The 25,986-nt window shown below is 42.3% G+C and overlaps 1 protein-coding gene across 1 annotated transcript in view; it reads right to left on the reverse strand.

Annotated features, from left to right (window-relative positions):
• fat4 (FAT atypical cadherin 4) overlaps positions 1-25,986 on the reverse strand; it is an 80,347-nt gene that overhangs the window by 6,855 nt on the left and 47,506 nt on the right. The window contains exons 5-14 of the mRNA XM_085905552.1: positions 24,914-25,836; positions 23,614-23,788; positions 13,418-13,598; positions 11,432-11,682; positions 6,658-11,007; positions 5,194-5,298; positions 4,744-5,051; positions 2,489-2,574; positions 992-1,171; positions 576-700 (exon numbers count right to left, since the gene is read on the reverse strand). Coding sequence (XP_085761678.1) covers positions 576-700; positions 992-1,171; positions 2,489-2,574; positions 4,744-5,051; positions 5,194-5,298; positions 6,658-11,007; positions 11,432-11,682; positions 13,418-13,598; positions 23,614-23,788; positions 24,914-25,836 — 6,684 coding nt within the window. The remainder of the gene's footprint in view (positions 1-575; positions 701-991; positions 1,172-2,488; positions 2,575-4,743; positions 5,052-5,193; positions 5,299-6,657; positions 11,008-11,431; positions 11,683-13,417; positions 13,599-23,613; positions 23,789-24,913; positions 25,837-25,986) is intronic.

Here is a 25,986-nt window from a genome sequence, read left to right on the forward strand (position 1 = left end):
TCACAACAGTATAATCATTTGAGTTGATAGTATAAAAGTACATAACACAGTAATGTTGGATGGGCGATTTTTGGATTATAAATAAGTTAGGGATCCCTAACAGTGTTCTTGCTTTAGTGTCCAGAAACAGCTACGAACAGTTTGAAAAAAATGTCTTGAATGATTTTTGCTATCTAGGCCAGCCGTTAAAATGAACAAGATCTGTCTTTCTTTCACATAAAAACATAATGACACCATCATCCCGCAAAATAGCATCTATTTTCTTTCATTTGATAACCTAAAATTCAGAAGTATGTTTCCAGTGTCCAAAATGACAAGCCTGTCCCGCCTTTGCTACTGCAGCAACGCCGGAAAATAGCCAGGTTGACACAGAACAGCGGCACCCGGAAAAAGTCACTGGCATTACAATTGTAAGTCGTCACTGTGAATACTTTTATAATTAAAGACACAAAGCTGAGATGGAGGCAGCTGGCGTCATGACCAACACAATGACTCATACAATGGGGGAATCATTAATAATATTGAAAGCATAATTAAATTCATTCTGGAGACACCTCAAAGGCACATTGACTTACATTTTTCACAGTATTTGCCAGTGAAGCCATCCACACATTGGCACTGCTGCCAAGACCAGTGATCCAGACAGGTCCCCCCGTGTCTGCAGGGGCTTGCGGTGCAGGCTGCCTCCAGTCTTGGGCATCTAAAATAATAAAGGACAATCGGATCTGTCGGTTTGACGGGCCCAAAAGAATCTCCAAGAAAAGAGGCAGATGCGCACTCCCGGAAAGAAATTCGGATTGATTTGCATATAAAAGATTTCCCCTCGCTTATACGAAAAAAAAATCTGCAACCGATTTCTGGTATTGCACAGCTTTAGAGAATGTCTGTAAAGGCCGAGCAGATGTCCCACAGCGAGAGGCAAGACAGACAGATGGGAGCAAGCGGTATAAGATGGAGAAAGGATGAAACGGAGTTGGGGTGGGGTGCAGACCTGTCAAGGATGCCATGCGATGCCAGCGCCTGACTGGGCTCCAGTGGGCGTCCATTGACAGCCAACTCCATGATGCAGCCCACAAAGTCATGAGTGGCGACCTGACCGGGGCGGTGGAGGACGGACTCAATTGACCTGACGCCCCCCACTGAGAGCCGGTTGGGCTCCACGTCCAGTATCCTGCACATACAAAAGAGATCCACAATGTTGGCATATTGTGGCTGTGCAATAAACACAAAATCAGGATCCACACAACTGTCCTTCACTCAGACCACATCTTCACCATTTTTGACGACAAGCAAATGGAAAAGCAAACTCCCTTTTTTTCGTAGACCGTCGACAACCTTTCATAATGAAGATAATGTTTTAAGCAAACAATTGAGGGCAAACATATATTTCCTGATTGATTCATTCAGATCAAAAGCAGGTGGATAAATGAACCATTTAGGTATTAAGTATGTTATTTCCAAATTCTGACAATATTATTACTGTTGTCAAAATATTGACAAAGTTCTTTGCACGTGAACATTAAGACACATAAAGGATTTTTAATAATTAAAATCATATTTATTAGTTCCTCAAACGCTTAGCTTTAACCAATAATTTGTCTTGAGACATCCTCCAAAGTCTTAGCTTCTCAAGGTCTTGGTTTTCCTCAAAGGGCTCCCTTGTTATTGTTGTCCCCTTGTTGTTGTCTCCCTTTGCAGAAACTATATGATGTGTATCAAAAATTGATCACAACTTGTATTACAAAAAAAAAAAAAAAACTTTTAAACTTTAATCACAAACTTGCCAGCACGAAAGCTGTTTCTAACAAAATTTCTCAGGCGTTGCGTTCCTTAAGGATGACAAATGAGCTCACGTTCAAACTGGAATAAACATATTGTTGAGAAGAAAGCGAAACCTTTCCAAAATTTTATTTGAGGACAACTTGGCATGGTTAGCCACAGTGACCTCAGCCAAGTGCACTTCTACGGTTACCTCACTTGTTCCCGACGTGGCGCTCGGCACGGCGACTATGAGCTGTTGCGAGACAATAGCCGAGCCAGGATGAAGGAAAACTCATTAACACCACACAAAAATTACACTGCTAAGTCGTTCCTTGAGTACTCGGCAATTTTGCTGCCGTTGTTATTGGCGGGATAATTTTACGCCCCTCTTATAAAGGCCAGAAACGTTTTTGGTTAAACGATGACGATCGACAGACACGCAAATCCTGACAAAACTTTGGCAAATTCTCAGCTAGCATGTGGTGATGGGAAATGTGCATTGAATTTTAACAACTTTTTTGTTTTTGGGGGGGGGGTGAGTTACTGTGCTACACAGCAGAATAAACATCATAACAGGTGGAAGAAAACATTTGGATTCTGCCATAATTATTTAAGTTTTCCAAGCTGAGGAATTGGATGTGTCAACTCAATTTTAGTGCATACGGTTGAACTGAGGAGAGGAATGGAAAAAAAAAACTTCTACCATGTGTGTGTGATTTTGTCTTACCAGTCGGTGTGAACAGCCACGTTGCTCACGGCACAGTAGCCTGGTTCCTGGTCGTCGCCGCACAGATCCACGGTCAATGAGGCGGCCTGCGGGACAGCACATTGTGGGTCACGTGGCGGGGATTCATCCCAGACAAATCCAATTAACCAAAGTTTCCACTTTGTACACATGCCAACAGTTTTGGAAGTTGCAAAGAATCCAAATCGGACAATCGGCCCTTGTGTGCGCCAGTTGTTACTCCGTCAAAAATACAAACAGCCTGTCAGCAAGTTTCTCACTGGTGATAATTAGGGTCAGGCAGAACTTTCGTCGCATTCCACACACAGCTCAGTTGAACTTGGATGAATATTTATGGAACGCAGTAGTACAAGTTGACTAATGAAGGTGACAAGCCTGAGCACTTGCTTTGGATGCTTTTTGAGGTTGAAACACAATTTAGGTATGTAATCTAATGTTTCATACAATCATGAGGGAGGGATCCATTCAAATTTAAATTTTATGGGGTGGTACAAAGACGATCTGCGTTCCCACGCGGCTGCTATGAACAGCAAAGAAAGCCAAGCGATTGCAAAAAAAGATTGCATACAAATCCATCTGTCTCATTGTAATTTAGTCTCAAACCTTTTCCAAATTCTGCGTTTTGTATTTTATTGAGAGTCATTCTTTGTCTTTCTCACGCAATTTACACAGTTGCTGTGAAGAAGCTACTTGAGTGGCTTCAGTGAGCGCTATGAACTGTATTTGCTGTGAATGTCTGACCATATTGACCAGAGAAGACAAAGTGGTTGAATCACAAGGATCTTATTCAGGGGCCATCTATTGAGGACCAATGTTCAGAATGGTGTTAAGTGATTATCCAGCAAATGCATGTAGGAGGGTGCCATTAAAATGGACTACATTAGAGGAAACCTTTCTTCAGCTATCAAACTGACATGGTCACGGCTCTGTGCTTCGGTGAGAAAATTACTCGATGATTGCTAAAAAAAAAAAAAAAGAGCTCCCAAAACTGTGTGAAAGTGCAGACAAATCACAAAATTGAGGGGACCGCACTGCACCCCTGCTGGAGCTTATGTTAACATGGAGCACACTGGCCTTGGATCTCAGAACACAAATCATCCACAGCCCCGATGCGTTTCTCTCCTCGCCACACTTGAGGCACACACACAACAACATGACCTTTTTGAAGCACCATAAAAATGTCCGAACCACATGAACATTGTACGAACCTCGAGCAAGCCTTAGAAATGCTGCTCACTATCCTGTGTCTTAATGCAGTCTAGAGGTTTGTTTTTTCTTTTTCCGCAAAGGCTTTGAAAGATTGTCCACAGTGCTTTTGTGTGTGGCTGAGGGAATATGAGGAGAGCACCAATGCATCTGTTTTTGGAAGAACCAGTGGCGTTGGTGTCTACTGTAGTTTTAATCTGGCTCTCATACTCCGAGCAATCAAGAGTTCAATGAGTTGCACCGAGGGCTAATTCGTCAAACTCTATTTTTAAGCTATTTGCTCACATGGGAGGTTTGTTATTGATACTGATTTATTGGACCAGTCATTCAGCAGTAAGTTTTGTACCTGTTTGTTTTATTGTTTCTCTAAACAAGATTGTGATTGGAGCTTCAGTTGTGACTAGAAGAATTGGGCAACCCAAGTAAATCAAACCTTGGAGTTTTGCCCTTAGTTCAAGAGAAAATTAGCTTCTCATGCTAATATCCGACTGGCCCACCGCCTTGTGATCTCAAAACTGAAGGATCCTATTCTTTCCGTTCACTTCCACAGTCCCCATATTACTTTACAAACTATCACTCAGCACTCAAACCAACAAATTAACTGTTCTAGCAGGTCCCCCAGTGAAGTTCCCAATGCTCTGTGGGAGAGATTTGCAGTCCACTGGGATGCCTATTTTATAAAAGCTTTGACGGGGCTTGGATAGATTCTTCTCACAGTTTCCTTGCCGCTGAATGTCTGGCACGGTGAAGCTTCTCATTCAAGAGACACAATTTCAATGTTTTAACTCCTTATATGGTAACTCACAAACAAGCAATAGAATTGTAATTACAAACCATGGAAGCTGGAAGCCGAGCTACCAGTGGTCTGGGAGACTGCAATTATCTGATGGTGCAAACAACAAGCTGGCTGCTTTTGAGCAAGGAAACCTCAGGACATAAAATTGTGTTCTATTCTGCATTCCTCTTCCTTTTACACAATTTAGCTGTTGCTTTAAACCTCAAACATGTCCCATAAAAGCGTCCGCCCTTACCATCCCAGCCCGTCTGGCGATGATTGTGTGGAACTGCCCGTCGGACACTTTTATCATGGTCATCAGTTTGTATGTTCCGCTTCCCAAGTTGAAGGAAAAGCGCATCCGTCCCTCAAAGATCTCCAGGGCCAAGAACTCAGCCTTGTCTCCAGTCTGGTTATCGTGGTTGTACATGAGCAAGGCATTGTTCTTCAGGGTTGCAAACTTGATGTAAATGTAGTTGTTGTTAGGGTCCAGGGACGGGAACTCCATATAGGAGAGCTCCTCGAAGCCATAGCTGTTCAATTCACAGTGTTTACCAAAAACCCCTGAGGAATAAAGCATAGCAAATAAGAAATTGACAGATGACTTTAAGTTATGTTGACAGAACAGAATATTTGATGAATGGAAAATGGCCTCAATGGAATGGGGTTTCTATTACATATGCAAGTTGCCTTCGTTGTTACTCACCAAATGGGCAGTGACAGTAATATCCATCCACCCGGTTCTGACAGGAGCCGCCATTAAAACATGGGTTACACTCACAGTGATTGATGATGGAATCACATGTTTTGCCTGGGTTCACAAGACAACACGCATTAACACGATGGAGTGGTGGAAAATACCGGAAAACAATAAATGGGAACACGGGCTCAACACAAATCTTTCATTACCCGATTCTGAGTTGATGAAATAAGCTTGCCCTCTTTCTATACAGTATGTGACAGAAAAGTGAAATCCTACTGACCAGTGCTTTTTCCCATTTAAAATTACGACTCCCAGTTCAAATTGAGCCAAAGCATCTTGAAATATTCATAGGAGGAAAAGTCCACATTATTGGCAGACTCTTCACACTAAACATATTGTGAAGCCCAATCCAAGCTCAAATTATTCTCGAACAAAGTGAATTTGTTGCAGTGCTGAAAGACAAACATCTAAAATGAACACGAGTTGTTGAAACGAAACGGGCCGGGAGAGCGTAATGAACATCAAAATATGAGGAATGTGACATTGATAATACCAATGGGACTCAGACATGGCCAAGGCAGGAATGGTGCATGGCAAACAGGCAGACGATAAAGGGTTGTGAGTACGCTTGCAGCGATAAATGCTGAAGAAAACTTGTTTAATGGAGAGCGAGCCGACTGCCAAAAACTAGCACAGGAAAACAGGAAGACTAAAGTTCACGGCGCGGGCATGCAAACTACTGTAAGTCAATAGGTGCATTTCCTCTGGAGGGTCATTTATCTTGATGAAACTTAGACGTGCTCATTTTTTTATTGTCATAATAAAAATGGACAGTAATGACTAGACTGGGGGAAAATTGCCTTACTTTGAAAATGTCTTTCAGATGTGGCAACTGGACAATGAGCCCCTATCAAAATGAGTGTCCTAAGTAACACCAATTAAAATCAGCTCCCAGTTTTAGCCAAGCTAACAAGTCTGAGTGGTCATTAATTTTCCAACATAAAGCCCTGATTGGATCTTGTATAAAGCTGCCAATTTGTCAAGCACCGGGATCGGTGATTAGTAGATCATACAGTACAAAGTTAGATTACTGTTGGATAATTGCGTCGGTGTGTGTGGTCAGCTCTGTGTAGGCACATGATGCAATGTGATACAGACTAATAGCCTCCGCTCTGGAGCAGGGTCAGCTTCACAGCTTCCTTTTTATTAAAGCAAATATGGCTGCCTGATATTCAGTTGATACTCCACACCATCAAACAATCTTAAAGGTTTTCTGGCAACTATAGGAATGTGACACCTCAGACTCAAAAGCAAATATTGTCTTTGGAGTGTGAGCTCTCAGCTGGTTAAATTTCATGAGAGTGTATCCTATTTCCCGCCTATCTTTTTTATCTGTATCACTGACCGAGTGGTCTGACATAGATCGTGACTGCTGTGTGTGTGTGTAGGGAGGGGGGTATGTCATACCTGCAAATCCGGATTTGCACAGGCAGTTGAAGCCGCCAGGGAAGTTCTGGCACAGTGCTCCATTCTTGCAGGGGTTGGAATGGCATTCATTTATGTCCCTCTCACACGCCATGCCAGTGAAACCTTCAGGACAGGTGCAGGAGAATCCCCCTACCAGATTGTGGCAAGTGCCGCCATTGTGACAAGGCGACGGCTGGCACTCATCAACGTCAGTCTCGCAAACAGCTCCTGTGTATCCAGGCCTGCAGCTGCAAGCGTAAGGTGGCAGCGGGTGGTTGGATACCAGGATGACCGGGATGCTTTCCTCTGTCTTCATATCAGGTCCAACAGTGAGGCGCTTCTTGCAGCTGCCTCCGTTCTGGCACGGATTACGTGTACATGGATCGTGGTCCACAGCGTCTATTTGCACCCCACTCTGTCTATTCAAGATATCTTTGATACTCTGGAAGAATGTGGCTACACCACTGGGGTTCACATATTGTCCATGTCCTCGTTTGATAGCTGCCATCACGAAAGTCTGGTTGTTGAGCTCAAACGCACCATAAAGCAGGACCCCGGTGCCCAGTCCAGCTAACTGAGAGTTGGCAATGCGTAAAAAGCTGAGGTAGTGGTCGGTGAGGAAGTTTCTGACTCCATGAGACTGTAGACGGATTAGAATGCTGTTATCTACTGTGGCATTTGTGAAACCCGTGAAGATAACCCGGGCTGTGTTGCTGACAGGACCATGGACACCATCACTGCTTCGGATGGTTAATTCAAAGTTTCCATCTGCTGAACGTGCTTTTGAGTTTAGGTTGCATGTTCCAGTAGGAATATTAAACAGCACTGAGGAAGGTGGAATGAGGGAGCAGTGGAACCTGTCTTGAATGTCAGGGTCTTGGGGTTTAACATCTCCCAAAGAACCTCCAGGAAATATGTTTCCAAAGTAGTGAACAAAGATTTCCATTGACCTCGGCGCTGAAGGGTTGTCATTTTGATCATTTATTTTGACGTGTATGGTTCCTGTGGAGGACATTTGAGGTGTACCAGAGTCCTTGATCACGATGGAGAGATAAAAGTCACTAATCTGTTCTCTGTCAATCTCCCGACTTGTGGTTAGCATTCCAGCTGGACTTAGATTGAAATAGCTGTTGGCAGAGCCAGAGCTGAGAAGACTGTATATGTAAGGTCCTTGATTTGGTGGTAAGTCTGGGTCGGAAGCTGTTAAGATGGTGACCGCAGTTCCAGATTTCTGGTTCTCCATTGCTTCAGCGTACGTGGTTGTCAGACTTGGACCGTTATCATTGATATCTTCCAGGTTCACAATCAGCATGGCGCTTCCAGTAGAAGGAGGTGTGCCAGTATCCACAGCGAGAATGCTTAGATTATACACAGGCGTTATTTCTCGGTCTAGCGCAGCTGCAACAGACACTTGGCCAGTTTTGGGGTTAATAGTGAAAACCTTTTTATCAAACTCTGGTGCAATTGAGTAGGAAAATCGGCTCCAGCTTGGGACAGAGTCTGAGTCTTCGGCACTCACAAACGTAACTAGACCACCAGGTGCGAGACCTTCACTAACTTGCACGTCATACAACTCTTGAGAAAAGACAGGAGGATCATTGGCATCAAGTATTGTGATGTTCACAAAAACCTCATCAATATCCGCACCACGGATAGCACCGGCGTTTTTGGCCAACACTCGAAGTGAAATCTTTTCCTCTTTCTCGCGGTCCAGCACACCTGCGACATAAATCTGTCCGGTTTTCTTGTTGATGCCAAAACCTTTCCTCCTGCTTTTCCCAAAAATGAGGTAGTAGACTAATCCGTCGTCACCTTGGTCACGATCGCTTGCAAAAACTTCCCCAACCACTGTGCCTTTTGGAGCAGCTTCAGAGATTTCAAAGTAGTACTCTTTGGAGACAAAGCGAGGTACATATTCATTGGCTCCCTTTAGCTGAATGTTGACATTGGCGAAGCTGCAGCGTTCCTCGTCTGGGACGTTGAATGCCTTCACTGTCAAATGGTAGACCTGTTTAGCCTCATAATCTAAGAAGCCCTGAGTGGTGATGGTGCCTGTGTTGGGATCAATAACAAAGAGATCACTGTCGGACGATTGGATGACATAGGCCATGACCGCATTGGCTCCTGAATCGCGATCGATGGCATTCATTTTCAATACTGTGGTGCCACTTGGAACATTCTCTTGTACAACAGGGTAGTACTCATCTGGATCGAACATGGGAGGGTTGTCATTCACATCGGTCACGTGAATTGTGACAGTGACATAGCTGGATTTTGCTATCCAACCACCATCTGTGGCTGAAACTCTCAGCTCATGTTGTTGGTTTTCTTCAAAATCCAGGGGCTGCGCTAAAGATAACACACCTGTTTTACTATTAAGTGCAAACAACCCCTTGCTATTGCCTGACGTAATATTATACTTGATGAGGCCATTCATTTCTTTATCTTTGTCTCTGGCAGATAGGGTCCTTATTGCTGTTCCCACAACAAGGCTTTCTGGGACTGTAGCTGTGATTTGGCTTTGCGAGAACTCGGGTGTGTGATGGTTTTCCTCCGTGATGGCGATTCGCACTGCTGTTTGTGCGGACAAAGGCGGATTTCCTCTGTCACTGGCTGTGACACCCATGAGGTAAAGCTTATTTATGTCAGATGTGAGTGGTGATGCAACAGTAACCCATCCGCTGATTTTATCTAATTTGAATTTACTAGAGCTGTTACCTCCTGTAATTGAGTACTCAACTTCAGAGTTGAGGCCAAAGTCTTTTTTGTCAAGAGCTATAATTCTTATTAGTCTGGTACCAACTTTGACACTCTTTGTGACAGGTGTGAAGTAGTTTGGTGAATCAAACTCGGGAGGATTATCGTTACTGTCAACAATATTCACAATGACTGTCGTCTCACTCATCAAAGGTTTTAGCCCACGATCTGAAGCCGTGACAATAAAACTGTGGCGATTGATGTTCAAACTGCTTGCGCCTGTTGAATTTAAATATCTCAATTGTTGCTTCACAAATATCTCTCCAGAGCTGGCGTTAATTCTGAAATACTCCGACTGGGACCGAATAAAATAAAATATCTTTCCATTGAAACCCTCATCGGGATCGGTGGCTGACACCTGTGTCACCAAGGAGCCCACCTCAGTCATTTCGGGGTAGTCAAGGTAATATGATGGACGACTAAATCTGGGGGCGTTGTCGTTGATATCTGTTATAAATATGGTGACATCTGTGCTAACTGTCCAGCCAGAGTCGTGGGCGGACACTTTGACAATGAAGTGGTCTGTGTCCTCCCTGTTGAGTGGCCTACTAATTGTTATGTCTCCTGTGTATGCATTAATACTAAATGGAAGGCTGGTGTCTGTGATTGAATAGCGGCTGATTGCGTTTGCTCCAGCATCCTCATCTGTGGTGGTGACTCTAGTGACCGTATAACCTACGGGTGCATTCTCGGCCACGGTAGCGCTAAAGATCTTTGAAAACCGGGGGGCGTTGTCATTTACATCCAGCACACTGATTTTCACTTTGACTGCAGAGTTTTTAGACGGTGACCCTCGGTCCGTGGCTTTGACTTTCAATGTGTACTGGGCAACCTTCTCACGGTCAAGCGGCCTGGTGGTTCGTATTTCACCGGTAGCTCGACTGATGCTGAAGCTGTTGTCCTTGTTTCCATCTGTGATGGCATATTCTAGCTGCCCGTTAGGTCCATTATCCAAATCTACAGCAGAGACCATTAGCACCCGCTGGGGTGACAGACTCTCCAGTATCTCAGCATGGAAGGGGTCCTTATCAAATGTGGGGTGATTGTCATTCACATCCAGCACAGTAATGTCCACTCTTTCATATGATGAATATGGTGGAAAGCCTTGATCTCTGGCCTCAATCCAGAGAACGTATTTCTGAATATGCTCATAATCCAGAGGATGCCTGATGATTAGGTCGCCTGACAGCTGGTCAACGTGAAAGGCGTTGTCCAGGTTACCACTGGCGATGTAGTATGACAATGGCCCGCCCCTCCTGGAAGATCCCGTCACGGTTGTGACAAGGTGATTGGTTGGCTGGCTCTCAGGGAAGGTGAATGCATGCTCCTTTAACTTGATGACAGGGAAGTTGCCACCGTTGACGAAGCGGACCGTCACAGTGGTCGTGTCAGTTTTGGGGTTGGCTCCGCCATCTTTAACCCGGACCGTGAGTGTAACCTCAGAGGACCCCGTCAGCTTCTCATTGGCAGTGATGGCACCTCGTACAGGGTCGATCTTGAATTTGTCAGAATTGTGTCCCATCAGGGAGTAGTGTAACTGGGCGTTGGAGCCAGCGTCTTCATCTGTGACCGTAACAGCAAAAACCAAGGAACCTGGACACACAGAATTACTCATTACAAGGAAGGAAATCATTTGTATTTAAATATTATAAAACTGTTACACTGGTGGTTGGTAGGAAACGGGCTCGTACTGGACACTGTAATTCTTAATGGCTCACTTTACTTTGTACATTTGTCTCCATACATCCATAAATGTTTTGCTTAATTTGTTCAGGGAGCAATTTCTAAGTCGCATAGTTATAGAAAATACACAACTGTATTTTAGCTTTTGTCCAATTAAAAGTTAATTAAATTATGAATTTCTCCTAACATTTCAACTTGAAAAAAACATGCATATTTGTGAATCCTATGGCATTCATGGTTTCATATTTCAGTTATACATGTTTAACTGGCATTGAGATGATGAGGGAATCCTTGGAAATGTTTCTGGATTTCAAAAGAGTGTCTAAATGTTTACCTGCTGCTGTGGAGGCAGGGATGTGGGTGACATAAGGGTGGTGATGGAAGCGCGGTGGGTTGTCGTTGATGTCGGCCACTGTCACGGACACGGTGGCCGAGCTGGAAAGGCCTTGCGGCAGCCCTCCATCTGTCGCCATCACTAGCAGCTGGTAATTGGCTCGCTCCTCTCGGTCCAGCAGGGAGCTGGTGATAATCTGTCCGGTCGCCGGGTTGATGGAGAACTGTCCGTGGCCTCCAGTTAAACTGTAGCTGTTTTGAAAGTGTGGGGAGAAAAGGAGGAATTTGAGGAGGAATTTACATTGAACAAAAACTAACAAATGAAAGCAGAATGAACATTATGTCTAAAATCCAAAATGTGAAGTTATTAAATATTTCTCACACAATTATCTACATTATAAGAGATTTCTCCCTGTTAGTGTCATGTATTTCAATTGCATGCCACCCAAAATAAATTTTAAAATTAACAAACATGCTCTGAGTTCTGTAAGGTATTTTATTGTTTTATATAAACTGGTGTTTTTGACTAAATACATACAATAATGAACCCATAAAAAAATAATTAATAAAATCACACTAAGTTACACACCAAAATGAATTATTACCATTATGAATTAATTTAATGTCTTGAATGAATACATTAAACACATTTATTTACATACTTTAATAAATTATTAAATTAATAATTGATTAATGCAAATACAAATCATTAAAAAACCTAAAACACACCTACAAATTAAAACAAATGAATAAATAAATAGATAAAGTAAATTAACACATAGCTGAATAAAATTTAATTTGAATATCTTTCCAAATATATTACCTGTTTATTTACCTCTATATTACCTTTTTCTAGAAACAAAATTAAATGTATTCAAATTTTTTAATGTAAATGGATACATTTTTGCTCGATTAATGAAATATGTTCCAGTCAAAGTAATTAAGATGTATTAAATCTGTTTCACACAATAAGGTATGATGTGTGCGTGTGCAAGAGTGTACTATTTGAGCCTGCCAAAGTACGGTCTATAGAGGTCACTGAAGTACAATTACATACAGTAGATATATTTAAAAAAAAAATCAAATTATTAAACTGTAATTGTTCTACTTTAGCATCAGTCTTAAAAAATCTGATTAACAAACTGATTTTATTTGACTTTCATTTTGCTTTATTGATATTTTTGCTTTGCCTCTTCTCTTGACTGCAGCAAGTAAAACTCACTTCCCTCTATTTAATATGCACTCATGGCCTTTAATAAAATACAATATAAACATCGAAACCCATAAAAGAACCATTAAAGTATAACGTATGACTGAATAGGACAAGGTAAAACCACATGCATCTTGTTTTCATACAAACTCATCAGCAAGTCAAGGCTGCAAATTGTTCTGTCTCAAACCCAGACCGGACCCAGACACAAATATAAACTGGTGTATAAACGTACATGACGTCGCATACTCTGAAATGTTTCTTCTGAAAGCAACCCCCACCCTTCTGCCCAAAAACTTTAAAGGAAAGTATGAAGGCAACACGGAAGCTCAGCGGACCTGTAAAAGTCCCTAACCTTAACTCCATCTTAATGGACTGTGAGAATCCCATCTAATAACTGACTGGTCTCTATTAAAGGCCCCTGGAACCCCCGATGGGTACACCTCGTACTGTCATAGACAATTAACATCCTCATTACAATGTTTTGGGAAACAGGAGCACACTGTGGTACCCCCCAGCGCGTACCCAATATGATTCGCCGAGAGAAAGGAAGGGACAGACTTGAGTCAACGTCCGGCTTGAGAGCCCGGGGGGGCACTGGGGCAACAATCCCTTTATGAGGGCAAAGATTTTGTAGAAAAACAAAATCCGTAAGAAGGATTCGGGGGTGACATTTTAGATGAATGAAACTTGGGCTTTTGATTTGGCTAGCAACCAATCCAGTGATATCTCACAGCATATTAATGTAGTTGAGAACCCATAGTTTCGAAGATGTACCTTATGACACCATTGTGGCCCGTATCTGCGTCAGAACTGTTCACCAGCAACACGTCGGTTCCAGTGGGGGCATCTTCCGTGATGGTAGTGTGGAAGGCAGACGAGGAGAAAACTGGTACGTTGTCATTGACGTCGTCCACCAGAACAGTCACCGTCCCCGTTCCGCTCAGCAAAGGAGAACCTGAGAATGCAGGAAGCAAAAGCCATCAGTTTTGGACTAGCACAAAAAACAAAAAAAAATCTTCAAACTTGAAATTAGATTGTTCAGATGTCTTTCACAGGGTCTCTTATGTGAGGGTGTGTTGCAAGGACTATCATCTGTGGAATTTGAGTCGGGAGAATGACTATTTTAGGTGAAAAAAAAACAACGTGGGTGACTAAAGCGGTGCCCGTCCGGTCCTGAGAGGATACATTTTAAATGAAAAGCAGATGAAAATCAACTCTTTAAAAAACAGTAACAATTTTGGGATTCTGACATCTGCATTGCTTGAACTTTCTAATCCTCCCTGAAATGGAACACTTGGTAGATCGGTTTAGTACTACTTTGTAAGGAGCAGCAGTAGGACACTCCACCTAGTCTCCCTTGTTTTTTGACATTTCTGCATAATAGTCATTTTGATGTTACTTTGACGTGACAAATTGTTTGTACCAGTAGCAGTTTGCGTTTGAGTTACTGTTCTCGGGTACGTTTCATGGCAAGAAAGTAAATTGGAATTTCAGTATGCTCTGTATATTACTATTACCTGACAACTGGCAGTAAAATACCAGAAAATGGATCATAAAACCAAGCAAACTATGAATGGTTAGGTTGGACTGAGAGTTCAAAAGCAACACAAAGGCTAAAAAGCCAATTAAAGTAATCAAACGCAACATTATTGGGCATTACTGGGCTTTGCTTTACTCAAAACATCACTACACTGCTGGGCTACATTTAATAAACAGATATTCATCCTTAAATCTACCTGGCTTTCCTGCTCAGAACATGAGTGGTAATTAGAATATACCAAGCTGAGTCCCAGAGGGGAAAATACGAGGTAACAGTAAACATTTTGATCCACTTCCCCAAAAAGGCCCTGAAACTAGAGAAGACATCTTTTATTGACTTGTTACCAAAAAATGAGTCATGTCCCTCGCTGTTCCATTTCAGGATCTCCGTTTCCTACTAAATATGGACAATGTTGACTTTTAGGTGATGGCTTGTCGCCACTTTTACAAATATTTAGAAGAATACGGAAACGCGTGTAATTCTAAAATTATTGCCCGTTTATACAGGAAAGTCCGCTGACAAATGGGGTTACACATTTTTTTGGTATGGTCAATCTGCTTGTTTTGTGACTTACATTCAGTTTTTCATGTGGTTGCCTGGCAACAGATTAGGGCTGATCCTCTTTAATTGATCCCAGTGTCTGTATCACTTTAGTGCTGATACTGGCAGCCAAAGTGTGTTTGGCAGTCTGGCTGTTGTTGATCAAACATGAGCTGCTTAGTGCTCACAAGAGCTCAGAGGCTAACAGGACAACAGCAATCTTCAATAAAAGACGATTCCTTGCTTATCTCAATTTATGGGGTGCAATACAGTTCAAGAAGGGTACATTTTCAAGTGGAACAATTCGATTTGGTTTGATTCAGTAGGATTACGATTCGATTCATGATGAGGTAATGCTGTTAAATGTTTTGCTTCCCGCCTTTTTAAGTTATTTTAATTATTTTGGTCATTTTTAATCCTCTGTCATGTAGTGAAAAAGCATTTAATTGTGGTCTGTCACTCTATGCCCCACTGTACGGCAACAAGTTGTATGACCTAGAATTGGATCAGCTTGTATAGAGAATGCATGGATTAAATCCACAAGCCTCCAAATAACTTCGATAGCATTGTTTCCCTATTTAGATCAGAAACACACACACACGTTCAATGCTTTCGACTCCCCCGGGCGCAGGATGTGATGTCACAACCTGTTTATCGTCTGGGGAGAACACAGCCAACCTACTTTACCAAGCACTTGCGCCACCTTTGACCTGCAAATGCCTCGTCCGCTGCAAGCACGGGGACGTCGCTGAGGCTAATCCTCTGTAAGCGCAGCGTACATTCGCCCCCACCGAAAAACACACTCACACACTCCCCTAGCGGCCCTGACCCCGTGCCGACCCCGACATTGTCGACAGGCGCAGGGATCAGACGGGAAGCGTTTCTCACATCTCTCTCGGCCGTATCGCTTCTCTTCGCTTGGCCAAAGCCTCGAGACGTGCCGTCTTAGCCCTTCGGAGCCCTCCAATATCACATAACCCCCTGGCAGCTGTCTCCGCCGGGCGTGCTCGCCAACGTACGAATAGTTCACATCGATCCTGTTACACGGCGTGGGCCGACAGAATTAGCCGTCTCTGAACCGGATACCTTGGCACGTATGCGAACGCGTGTTAATGGACGTTATGATTGTTATGCTCTAGGTGAGACGATCTCAACATGCTTGATAAATCAACATCAACACCGCAGCCGCAGTATATGATCCAATTTCGATTCTTCAATTACTCCCTATGATCAAGCGTGTTGCAGTACATGGGTGGGCAGACTTTGACGCCCACATTTGAGTTTTAAAAACGGATGGACCAGATCATTGTTAGCTTAGGTTAATAAAAATTATAAATATATCTAATCATCCATTTTCTGTATTGCTTATCGCCAGAGGGTTGTGAGTGAGCTGGAGTCTATCCCAGCTGACTTTGGTTGAGAGATGGGGTTAATCACAGGGCACACAAAGACAAACAGCCCTTGACACATTCAGTGTTATGTGAACCTAACATGCATGTTTTTTGGAGTGTGAGAGCCAACATGCAACAAATATGAGGTGCTATGTTGTATGATATACTAATTCTACCCATCAACATTTAACATGATCAATTCAGCCTTTTTTCTGAATAAAATCTGTGAATGAAAAATATTTTTCAATTATTTCATTCAACATTGACAGATTCATTTGTTGCAAATAAAATATTAGTATTTTTTCAAAGATTTTTTTTTCATGGATGATGATATCAATCAACTAGAATCCAACCATTTATTGCCACTCACGAATATGTGGATTACATAAATTAGATCTCATCTTCTTAATTGAAGATAAAGATTAGGGGATGAATCTTGGCTTGTCACACCGATTATGAGGAAGACAAATGTCAACGTGCAAAGTCGGATAGGTTTTGGTACCTCCAACTTGATCAGACTAAGTTGTATGATCTAATTCATTTATTGTGGTATTTTATACATTTTATAGCTGTGTATCTTTATGAATCATCATTTTGCCTTTTTCTGTCGTGTTTTTGTTTCCTGGATTGAGGAGTCCCAAATGCAAAAAAAATATTTGGTTCAAAGTCACTGTTCTGCTAGATGGGGGGTTTTTTTTAACAAAAATTTAAATGTTCTCTGCTTTTTGGTCAGAAACCGTTAAAGGAACCTGTCAAGTACTGCTCATTACTAAATTGAAAAAAAAAAAGAAATAAACGTTCAATCTTTCTTTTGTTGGTTTGAGTGCATGTCATAAATTAAGGCAACAACTCTAGAGGGCAATGCTGTGTGGACTGAACTGTAATAAAAAACAAAGAATGGCAATTTGTGGCACGTGAGCCATACTTTGCCTATCCCTGTTCTCGTAAGTGAAAAAATCCTGGGATGATTTTGAAAACTGCAATCACAGTCTTTGCTGGAATTTGCTGTCCTTGATCATTAAGACTGCAGTCCAGGCAGGTGCCAGCTCGGCGGCCCTAGTCCGGCATCGAGCAAATGACATCATTTTTTGTCACGGAAAGAGAGCTGTTGGAAATTTCATCGCAGGAATGCCAGCTGTCTCGGTGGTTACAAAACTATTTTTCCGTCTGCAATTCCCACCACCCCAAGCCCTTTGTTCTTCTTCTTTGTGCAGTAGTTGTGTTATCGACACTTTAATGTGGCGTCAGTTCTGTCGCCAAGCCAAATCACATTCCCGAGCAAGGCAACTGGATTCCAAACACAAAGCTGGTCATATTGTCATTTTTATCACCAATTACATTGATTTGAATCTTCTGTTTGAAAGAACACAATGACTGACTTCTTTGGGGTTAACACTTTGTTTTAGGCACAAGACAGACAAATAAAGGTTGAAGGAAGAAGCATGGTTCGGGTTAAAACAGTTCTTTTTGTTGCGGTCTTGAAATTACATTCTCGACTCGCTGTTTGAAATTGAAAAATTGCGGTTGCAAGCGCCTGACAACAAACAGAAGAGTTTGGATTCATGTCTGGAAACAGAGATCCAACGTTTGCTCATGTTGCAAATTCCTCTTTTTTTATTTAAATCCTTTCCTCCTCCCCTAATTTCTTGGACACTCACTAACTACTGACATCATCATCAGCGTATCAAAGGACCTCTGAATTGAATCCTTGTTTCAAAGAATGTCAGATAAAACATTGATTATATGCAATATGCCCAGAATTGCGTTACAAACTCAAATGTTTGCATTCCCATCATTGTTCCACTAATTTGTAGATTGCCCATCAGACAAGTGATAAATTCATTCACACAATGTTGGTCCAAAAAGATAATCTTATTTCAGTGGGGTTAGTCTGGCAGTCATTGCACAAAACAAACCACCATGATTTGATGCTCCATTTTTTCCCCATCAGTCAGCCTAAGGCTTAAATGGAAGACAATTGGATTTCCACTTGGTTGTTGCAGACATTTTTTTTTCAATCCAAACATTTAACTCAGGTCTTATTTTAAGGGTTAATGATAAAAGGTCTACATTAACCAAGCAGTTCAGTTGCTTCCGATTCTAACAGATTTCCTTGAGTAGGTTTACCAACAGTACTGTAACTCAGTTCTAAATGCAATCAGTACAAAAATTAAAAGAAGTGTTTTGGTCATTTGGTCACCAAACACATTTTTGAATTTAAAATTCAACTAATTTTCTGCCGTCCATTCAGACACATTTGCAGTCAATTTTCAAACCTTGTCGATGAAATGCATGCACACATATATGTGTATTATTCAACTTCAGGGGCAAACATGTCCAAACCCAGGCATCTGCTTGATATTTCAAAATAATCCAGAACCAATTAGGCTGTTTCTTTAACTTCTTGTGGTCTGTTAATTGCTGAACCATATTGGAACACCTTCATATGGAGAAACCCGGAGCAACTCCAAACACTCGGTGTCTAAAATAACAAGCTTTCAGGGCTACGAGACTAAACGAGACCATGTGACCATCTGTTGCTTCCTCTTCCACTCTAAAGACCCAACACACACACCCTTGCCCCAAACCCACACACCCTTGTGTAAGCCTCTCAGCTCAAAAAGCATTGTCTTGTGTAAACATATGGCAGGCTCTAAGCACCTTATTAGTTTATTAGTGTCCATTGCCACTGGACAAATCACATTAATCACCAAGAAGGTGCCATGGCCATACTTTGTGATCAGGAGGGGGTATAAATACATGTGTTAATACTGATTAAGTGATCTGTTTTCCTATGCTGTAGCTGCTGTTACAGAGCATGTTGATCTATGACATTGATTCAGAAGAAATAGAGGTTCCCACCTCCTGGGAAAGACTGTGAGTAGCCCTGAGTTGGCCAGCCTAAGCTGTGTTAAGACTGAAGTTTGGGTGTCTCTCCTGGCACAAGAGATAATCCATGGCTTCAATATGTGTCCGAGTGATGTTTTGAGGGGAAAAAAAGTTAAGCCGAGATGCAAACAGAAAAACTGAGATCTTCAAACAACCGTATTCATTAAATGGGGAACAGGCTGATGAATGCATGTGTAAATTTTGAGATGGCCCATCTGGGGATTAAAGCTTAAGGCTAAACGTTTAATTACGTTTTATGGACTGCGGCTCGATTGTGCTCTTAAGGGCTGGTGTAAATAAATGACTCGGTAAAAGAAAATTGGCCGCAGACAAGGCAAAATTGACATTTTTCTGCCTCTGAGGACCTGTTGCCTTGCGACAAAGCTTCTTTTAATGTGACCCTGTCCACAGCAACCCCCGGTGAATGGCCTCAGCTGCGTTCAGGCTGAGAGGTGTCCCCAGTGCCAAACACCATAAACTAAGTAAGCGCGTGCTTTCTCACAAGCTCAGCAACAAAGAAAAAAAAATAGGTATGAGAGATGATACTTCTCAACAATCAGAAATTAGACCTCTAATTCTATTACTCACTATAATAATGATTAATTGTCATTTAATGGTTTGAATCCGAACAAGGAAAGGGTATCAAAATCCAAAGATTTTAAGACTTACGGTAAAGCTCAATGAAATGATTTTACTTTGATGTTCTTACGACAAAGACAGCGTTATTTGCAGGACTCTCAAGAAATTCAAAATAGTGAGCATGTAGCCAGTCCCCTTTTAGCATTTTAATGTACAGTGGCACCACAAGGTCGCATAAACTGGTGCCAAACGGCTCAAAATAACCATTACCATACGAATAAACATTTCTTGTAACTTTTGGATTCCTATCAAAAGTCATTCATTCGTGGATAAGAGTAAGTACTAGCTGTGACAAAATTAGCATAGCTAAAACGTGAGGTGCTGGCCGGCAGAGAAAACATCGTAAAAGATGCACCTAGCCAAGGCTGATGCACACAAACCACCTTTTAAACCTTTTATTTTGTATACTGCCCGAAGCTATTTCCATAAAACCAACATACCGAAGAGCAACCACAGAGAATATCTGTTTAGAAAAGACTTGCAAACATGCCTATGAGTACTGGTTAGCTTGTGCTATTGTAACTGTTAGTAAGAGAGAGTAATTGTGGCAGACATAAAATGATATTAAAACAAATTAAAAAAAAAAAAAAAGGTTCCATGACCACTCTAATGCCAATTAAGTTGTTGGATGGGTTTGAGTGCTTTGTGAAATCTCTAAGTAGACATTAATTTTAATCAGAGAATTATTATAGCCTATTCAATTATCCTAATAATGAGCAACGAGACAATTAATGCCTTTGGACTCATTGCTAGCTAATGAGTTTGGCTTAGTTTTGTTTTCTTATTCCTATTCATCAAATAAAATAAAATAAAAAAACTCTTGAAAATTCTTCCTTCACCCGAGAAAGATGCCCAAATGTTTCAGCCACCACTGAAAAACAAGCAATACGCATATACAAAGACTGGGAATATAAAAACATGGGCTTTCTGTGTGACCATATACACCATAATTGGCATGGGTTTAAAGATTTACTCTAGCTTCTCTTTAATAAATGTGCCCGAATGCGGTCAGGGCATGTCAGAGTGCCCTGAGGGCATTCTCACCACCACACACAGATTCTGGCAAAAACCCTCTCAAGGAGCTCAAAACATCATTTAACTCCTTTCCATAGGTTTTTATGGCTTTTACTTAGCCCTTGTGCTAATGCTGTAATGTGTTGTTGCAGCGGGATTCAGGTATATCATTAATTTTCCGGTATTTTTGCATTTTGCCTGCAGATGATTGCAGATCTTGGCAATAAAATGGAGTCGTTTACTCAGGAATGCTCCAAAAAGCTTTTCGCATAAACAAAGGCAGTGAAATGTTCCATTTGTGATGTCTCTACAATCCAGTGGTTCTCAAACTGAGGTCCAGCGAACTCCAGGGGTCCGCGTGTTATAGCTGCGGGACTCCGCAAAATAAATTGCAGTAAATTATTACGTGTGTATCACTTGAAAAGGGTCCCAGGGACCCAAAAAGATTGGAAACCCCTGATTAGAGGACTGATTTTTCGAGTCCGATCGAAGGCCACCATTCATTTGCTTCTTGATGACATGTTTGGTTCTTGTAGAGAGAGCCTACAAAATGGTTGCATCAGTGGTATCGGTAGACGTTGCAGCAACTGTGTGTGATTCCACATCGCAACATGGTATCCCATAATCAGAAAATTCAATGGTGAGAGAAGTGTGTGTCAAGTGTTGCAATTTCAAACACCTGCCGAATACCGTTACGGACAGGCGGCGGCTGGGTTTTCATGCAATCGCACCTTTGATACCACCTTCAATATTTCTGTGACGTAAAACTGGAGGGTGAAAAAATGCTGCCTTCACTGAGGGCCGAGACCTGGCCCTGTGAGAATGAATTTGAAATCTGATTGGGTAAAGAAAATTCCTATTGTAAATAGAGTTGAAGTCACATTGGCCAGCATTACACATTTGCTGTAATCATAAGGCAGAAAGTTTCTGTGATGACCTCTGGTGATGTGGAGAAAATGCACGAACATACTGTGGGTGAAGATCTGGCACCATGGGGGAAGATAAAGGCAGCCTTTGAAATGTCAAATGCGGTCAGGAACGAGCCGCGCAAGACTGCAGACGCAGAGACACACGTCTGCAGCATCCACCTTTTCAGTCTGTCGTGCCAAATCGTGCCTGGGAGAAACATTCGCCTCTGCCGACTCGGGGCCCAGGCCTCAAAAATGTGAGAAAAACACTGCTGGATAATTTAGACCGGGCTCTTGATTATGGGTTTTTTTGATATTTTGATATTCTAACCCAAATCCTTTCTCTCTCTCTGTTGCTCTTGCTGCCTCTCACCAACATTGTACTGAAAATGTCTTGTCAAAATATTTTGGAAGCGCTGTCAAGTGCTCTAAATATGGACTCCATGTGAACAGTGCAAAAAAGGCCATCCAGCACTAAATTAGTATGTTCACTCGCCGGGCAGCTCTGTCCATGTGGCACAAACTTCTAAACACAATTTTCAAGCGAACAACCCCCTAAATATAACATGAAGAAACCGGGGCACAGACTGCGTAATAAGAAAAAAATCGATAGAAATGTGTAGAAACAATATTAATTATGGATCGACCAGAGGTGGCCATGTCCTGCCTGTTTTTCCAGTTCTTACCACTGCAGCACACCCGATTCGATCAATCTGATTATCAGAGGCTTGATAATAACCCTGATCATTTGAATCGGCTGTGTGAAGGAGGGAAACATATAAAACGGGCAAGACAGCGGCTCTCCAGGAACCTGACTTGCCTAAGATGGACAAATGTATAATACGACCCTAACTCCGTGTTTCTCCACCCATGACACCTATGACAGCTTGGCATGGGAAGACCCACCATTTTAATGTGGAAAAGCAAGATCAAGTCAAAGCCAAAATAGTTGGCATTCAAAAATGTTTATAAGTGACACAGGTTTGGTGAAATACTCAATATTGGCGCGGGAAATATTTGTGACGTGTCCACTGTGACAATTTTTAAGGTTTTCATGATGGCAACAGTTGGACCGTGGAACACGTTTTTTTCCATTTCCCTATTCGACTGATATCTTCTATTCATGTGCCGTCACCATTTTGGAGCATCAAATGGAGAAAATGAATGTGATAAAATGGTTTCCTAAACTCAAAGACATGATTGAAAACAGCCATTTCAAGGAGTAAAAACAACATACCATCTTTTGTTGTTTTAAATTTATGGCGTCGTAGTAAGGTCACTCAAATTTAGACCCCAGCAACTGTCAATCAACAGCCATAGCAAAGACTTTGATCAAAAGCCAAACACTGAGGACTCAACCCCCATTCCTCCATTCTACACTTCGGGGACCATTCAATGCAAATTGCCTCTGCATAGTCCAAAATGCAGCACATGTCTAGGAATGATACAGAACCACTCATAGATCATGACAACTTTGCCTGAGTGGCTTTCGGGGAGGGGGGGCCCAGACGTATACTTAGCCGAGACACCATGTGATTTGGCTGCAACAAGGCAACGCATATATTCATTTAACTGCACATTAACTGACCTCCGAGCAATAACAAGTTAAGCTTTTATCTGACTAAAACAAGCCCTACCGCTGTATCCAAATAAACCCAAGATGCTATTCAGTCAAAGCCGCTCAATGGATTTCTAGGGACCAGATCGTAAAAAACACCCGCTAGTTTGCAAGCTAAAAACTCTCCAATGTTTAGTTTATCAGACCACACAAAACGAGCTCTGCAGACACCATGAAATCAAAATATTTGTTGACTGCACACAAGTTTATTATATTCTATCTTGGGTGATCTGGAAGCATCTTACTAAATTCCAACAGTGACCATTTAGAGACAACGCGAACCAGATAAACCCAATCACGCGAAATAAAATGTGGTGCAATTGCTGAAATCAGTCATCTATTTTGGAACTGAAATAAGATCTTGCGAGACCTAAAGAAAATCACTCTTTACGCTAGACCTCGTAGCTAAAAACCTCAGAATTCCGCCTTACCCGAGTCGGTGGCTGTGATCAACAGGACGTATTTCCCTTGAGCCTCGCGGTCCAGAGTGTGAGTCAGACTCAGTTGACCGCTGGACGACAAACTGAAGCCGCCTTCGTCGTTACCGCCGCTCAGCATGTAGCTGAGCTGACCATTGGCGCCTTGGTCGTCGTCCCTGGCGACAACCTGAAAGAAATGGAGAGCGACGTTTCTTCTGTATCTGTATTCCTATTTATGCCAGAACCCTTTTTCTCCGCAACAGGGAAGCTTGATATTCTCTCTTGATGGTTGTTTGCATTGTGGGGGATGTTTAATTGGGTTAGAGTCAGACAGAACAAGGTTTGAGAAGAGACTAGCAATTAGAAAACAGCAAAAGAGAACAATTGCATTTTAAAACAGAATAGGTCAAGACTGTAAGGGTGTGTTGGTGGTGCATGGTGAGTTTGAGGGCCAACACTCGAAGCAATCCCACCTTACCTAGGCTCCACTCTAAATTGGTCTGTGTCCAAAGATTGCTTTACCCTCTCAGAGTGTGCGTAAACAAAGTAATTTGTTTTGAACAAATCCTCTCAAATATAAGAGGAGAGGACATTTTCTATACTGCCATACTTCAATCGGTTCTGATGGGATTGTGACGATCTGTATCTGTCACATTGCATTGATAGTTACTGTGAGCAACAATTTGTTTTGTCGACTACTCAGTACTTAATAGTTACATTGTTCCATCAGAGGGGTTAATTTCATCAAAGTGATAGCATGAAGGTAATTATTGAGGGCAGGAAGTTCATCACTTATTCAATTTGCCCAATCTGATTTTCCCTGGGAATCAGCAACAAGGCGAAAAACACGCTAATTTCCAACTGACTTGGGAGAAGACAGATTCTGGAAATTAGTCGTTCTCCTCCATTTTTATACGCGGCTCATTTAAATCATCATGGTGGTCATGACCGTAATGACTTCTGTGGTGCATTTAAGCCAAGCCGCATATTTCGGTCGAATCTCGCGGAGCCTAAATTGCGCGAGACAAATTGTAGTCTTCCATCATTAAATCATTGGTTCACTCATGTTTTTTTCTCATGACATGCGGTTAGAAGAAACGCCACCACGCCAGTGGCAGCTATAGGACTCACATACCTGCACTTATTGAGTTAGGTAAAAGACATCACTTTACAGCATTATCTTGTTTGAGGTCTCCGAACTGTCATTCAAAAATACAATCTGCCTTCTCAGACACTCTGTCTGTGAATGTTATTGATCTAACATCTTAAATCTGTGAACCACTTGACTAAAGACCAAAGTAGATCTAGTCACCTGAAGGATGTTTCTCGGTAGCGCCTCAAGGTTTTCCTGAACATTTACTGTGTAAGGAGAGAGCTCAAACACAGGTGAGCAGTCGTTGACATCCAGCAATACAATGTTGACCGTCGCATGGTCCACCCTTGGACTGCTTCCACGGTCAGACGCTTGGACAACCAGTGAATAGGAAGACTGTACTTCCCGGTCCAACAGCTTGGCCACCGATACCATCCCTGTGACCGAATCCATCCTGAAGTCTCTGTTGGTATTTCCCCCTGAGATAGAGAAGCGGATTTGCCCATTTGTGCCTTCATCTGCATCGGTGGCAAACACCTGGATGACGTCCATCCCAGTCAAGGTGTTCTCCTCAATCTCAATGTCATAGATATTTTGGGAGAAGCTCGGCGTGTTGTCGTTGACGTCCAGAACCAACATGGTCACATCCATGGTTGAGGACAGCGGTGGCTCGCCCTTATCAGTGGCGACTACTGTCAGAGTGTAGTTAGCGAGCTCCTCTCTGTCCAGTTCTCCAATCAACCTAACATCACCATCTATGGTACCGATGCTGAACTTGTTACCGAAGGGTCCCTTGAGAGAATACTCGACGTAGCTGTTGGGCCCGCTGTCGGCATCCGAAGCCAGGGCGCTGAACACTGATGTGTCCACTGGCGTGTTCTCCTGGATGTACATCATCTTTTGGGAAATGAATGTCGGTGGGCAGTCATTGACATCCAAAAGAATGATGGACACCTGGGCGGTGCTAGTAAACCGGGTCATCGGAGGTGGAGCTAGATCGTTGACTGTGATCACCAAGTTGTAGAAGGACTGTGTTTCCCTGTCCAAGGCCTTCTTGGTTTGTAGGACACCCTCTTTGGTTATAACAAAGTGGTCCTGTGGATCACCTGATGCAATTTTGTATATAAGGTGTGCGTTGGGACCTGCAAGACACATAACAAAATGAGGGATTAGATAAGACAAAAAAAATGTGTCAGTGGTGATGGTCAATAAGTTGCCTCATAAGTGAAAATGATTTTGTTGTCTTCATAGGAGATTTCTTTTTTCCACCCCAGACTCTAGGCTAGGTGTAG

The sequence above is a fragment of the Syngnathus leptorhynchus genome, chromosome 2, assembly GCF_054491065.1.
Source record: "Syngnathus leptorhynchus isolate UIUO chromosome 2, UIUO_Slep, whole genome shotgun sequence".
Classification (NCBI taxonomy): domain Eukaryota; kingdom Metazoa; phylum Chordata; class Actinopteri; order Syngnathiformes; family Syngnathidae; genus Syngnathus; species Syngnathus leptorhynchus.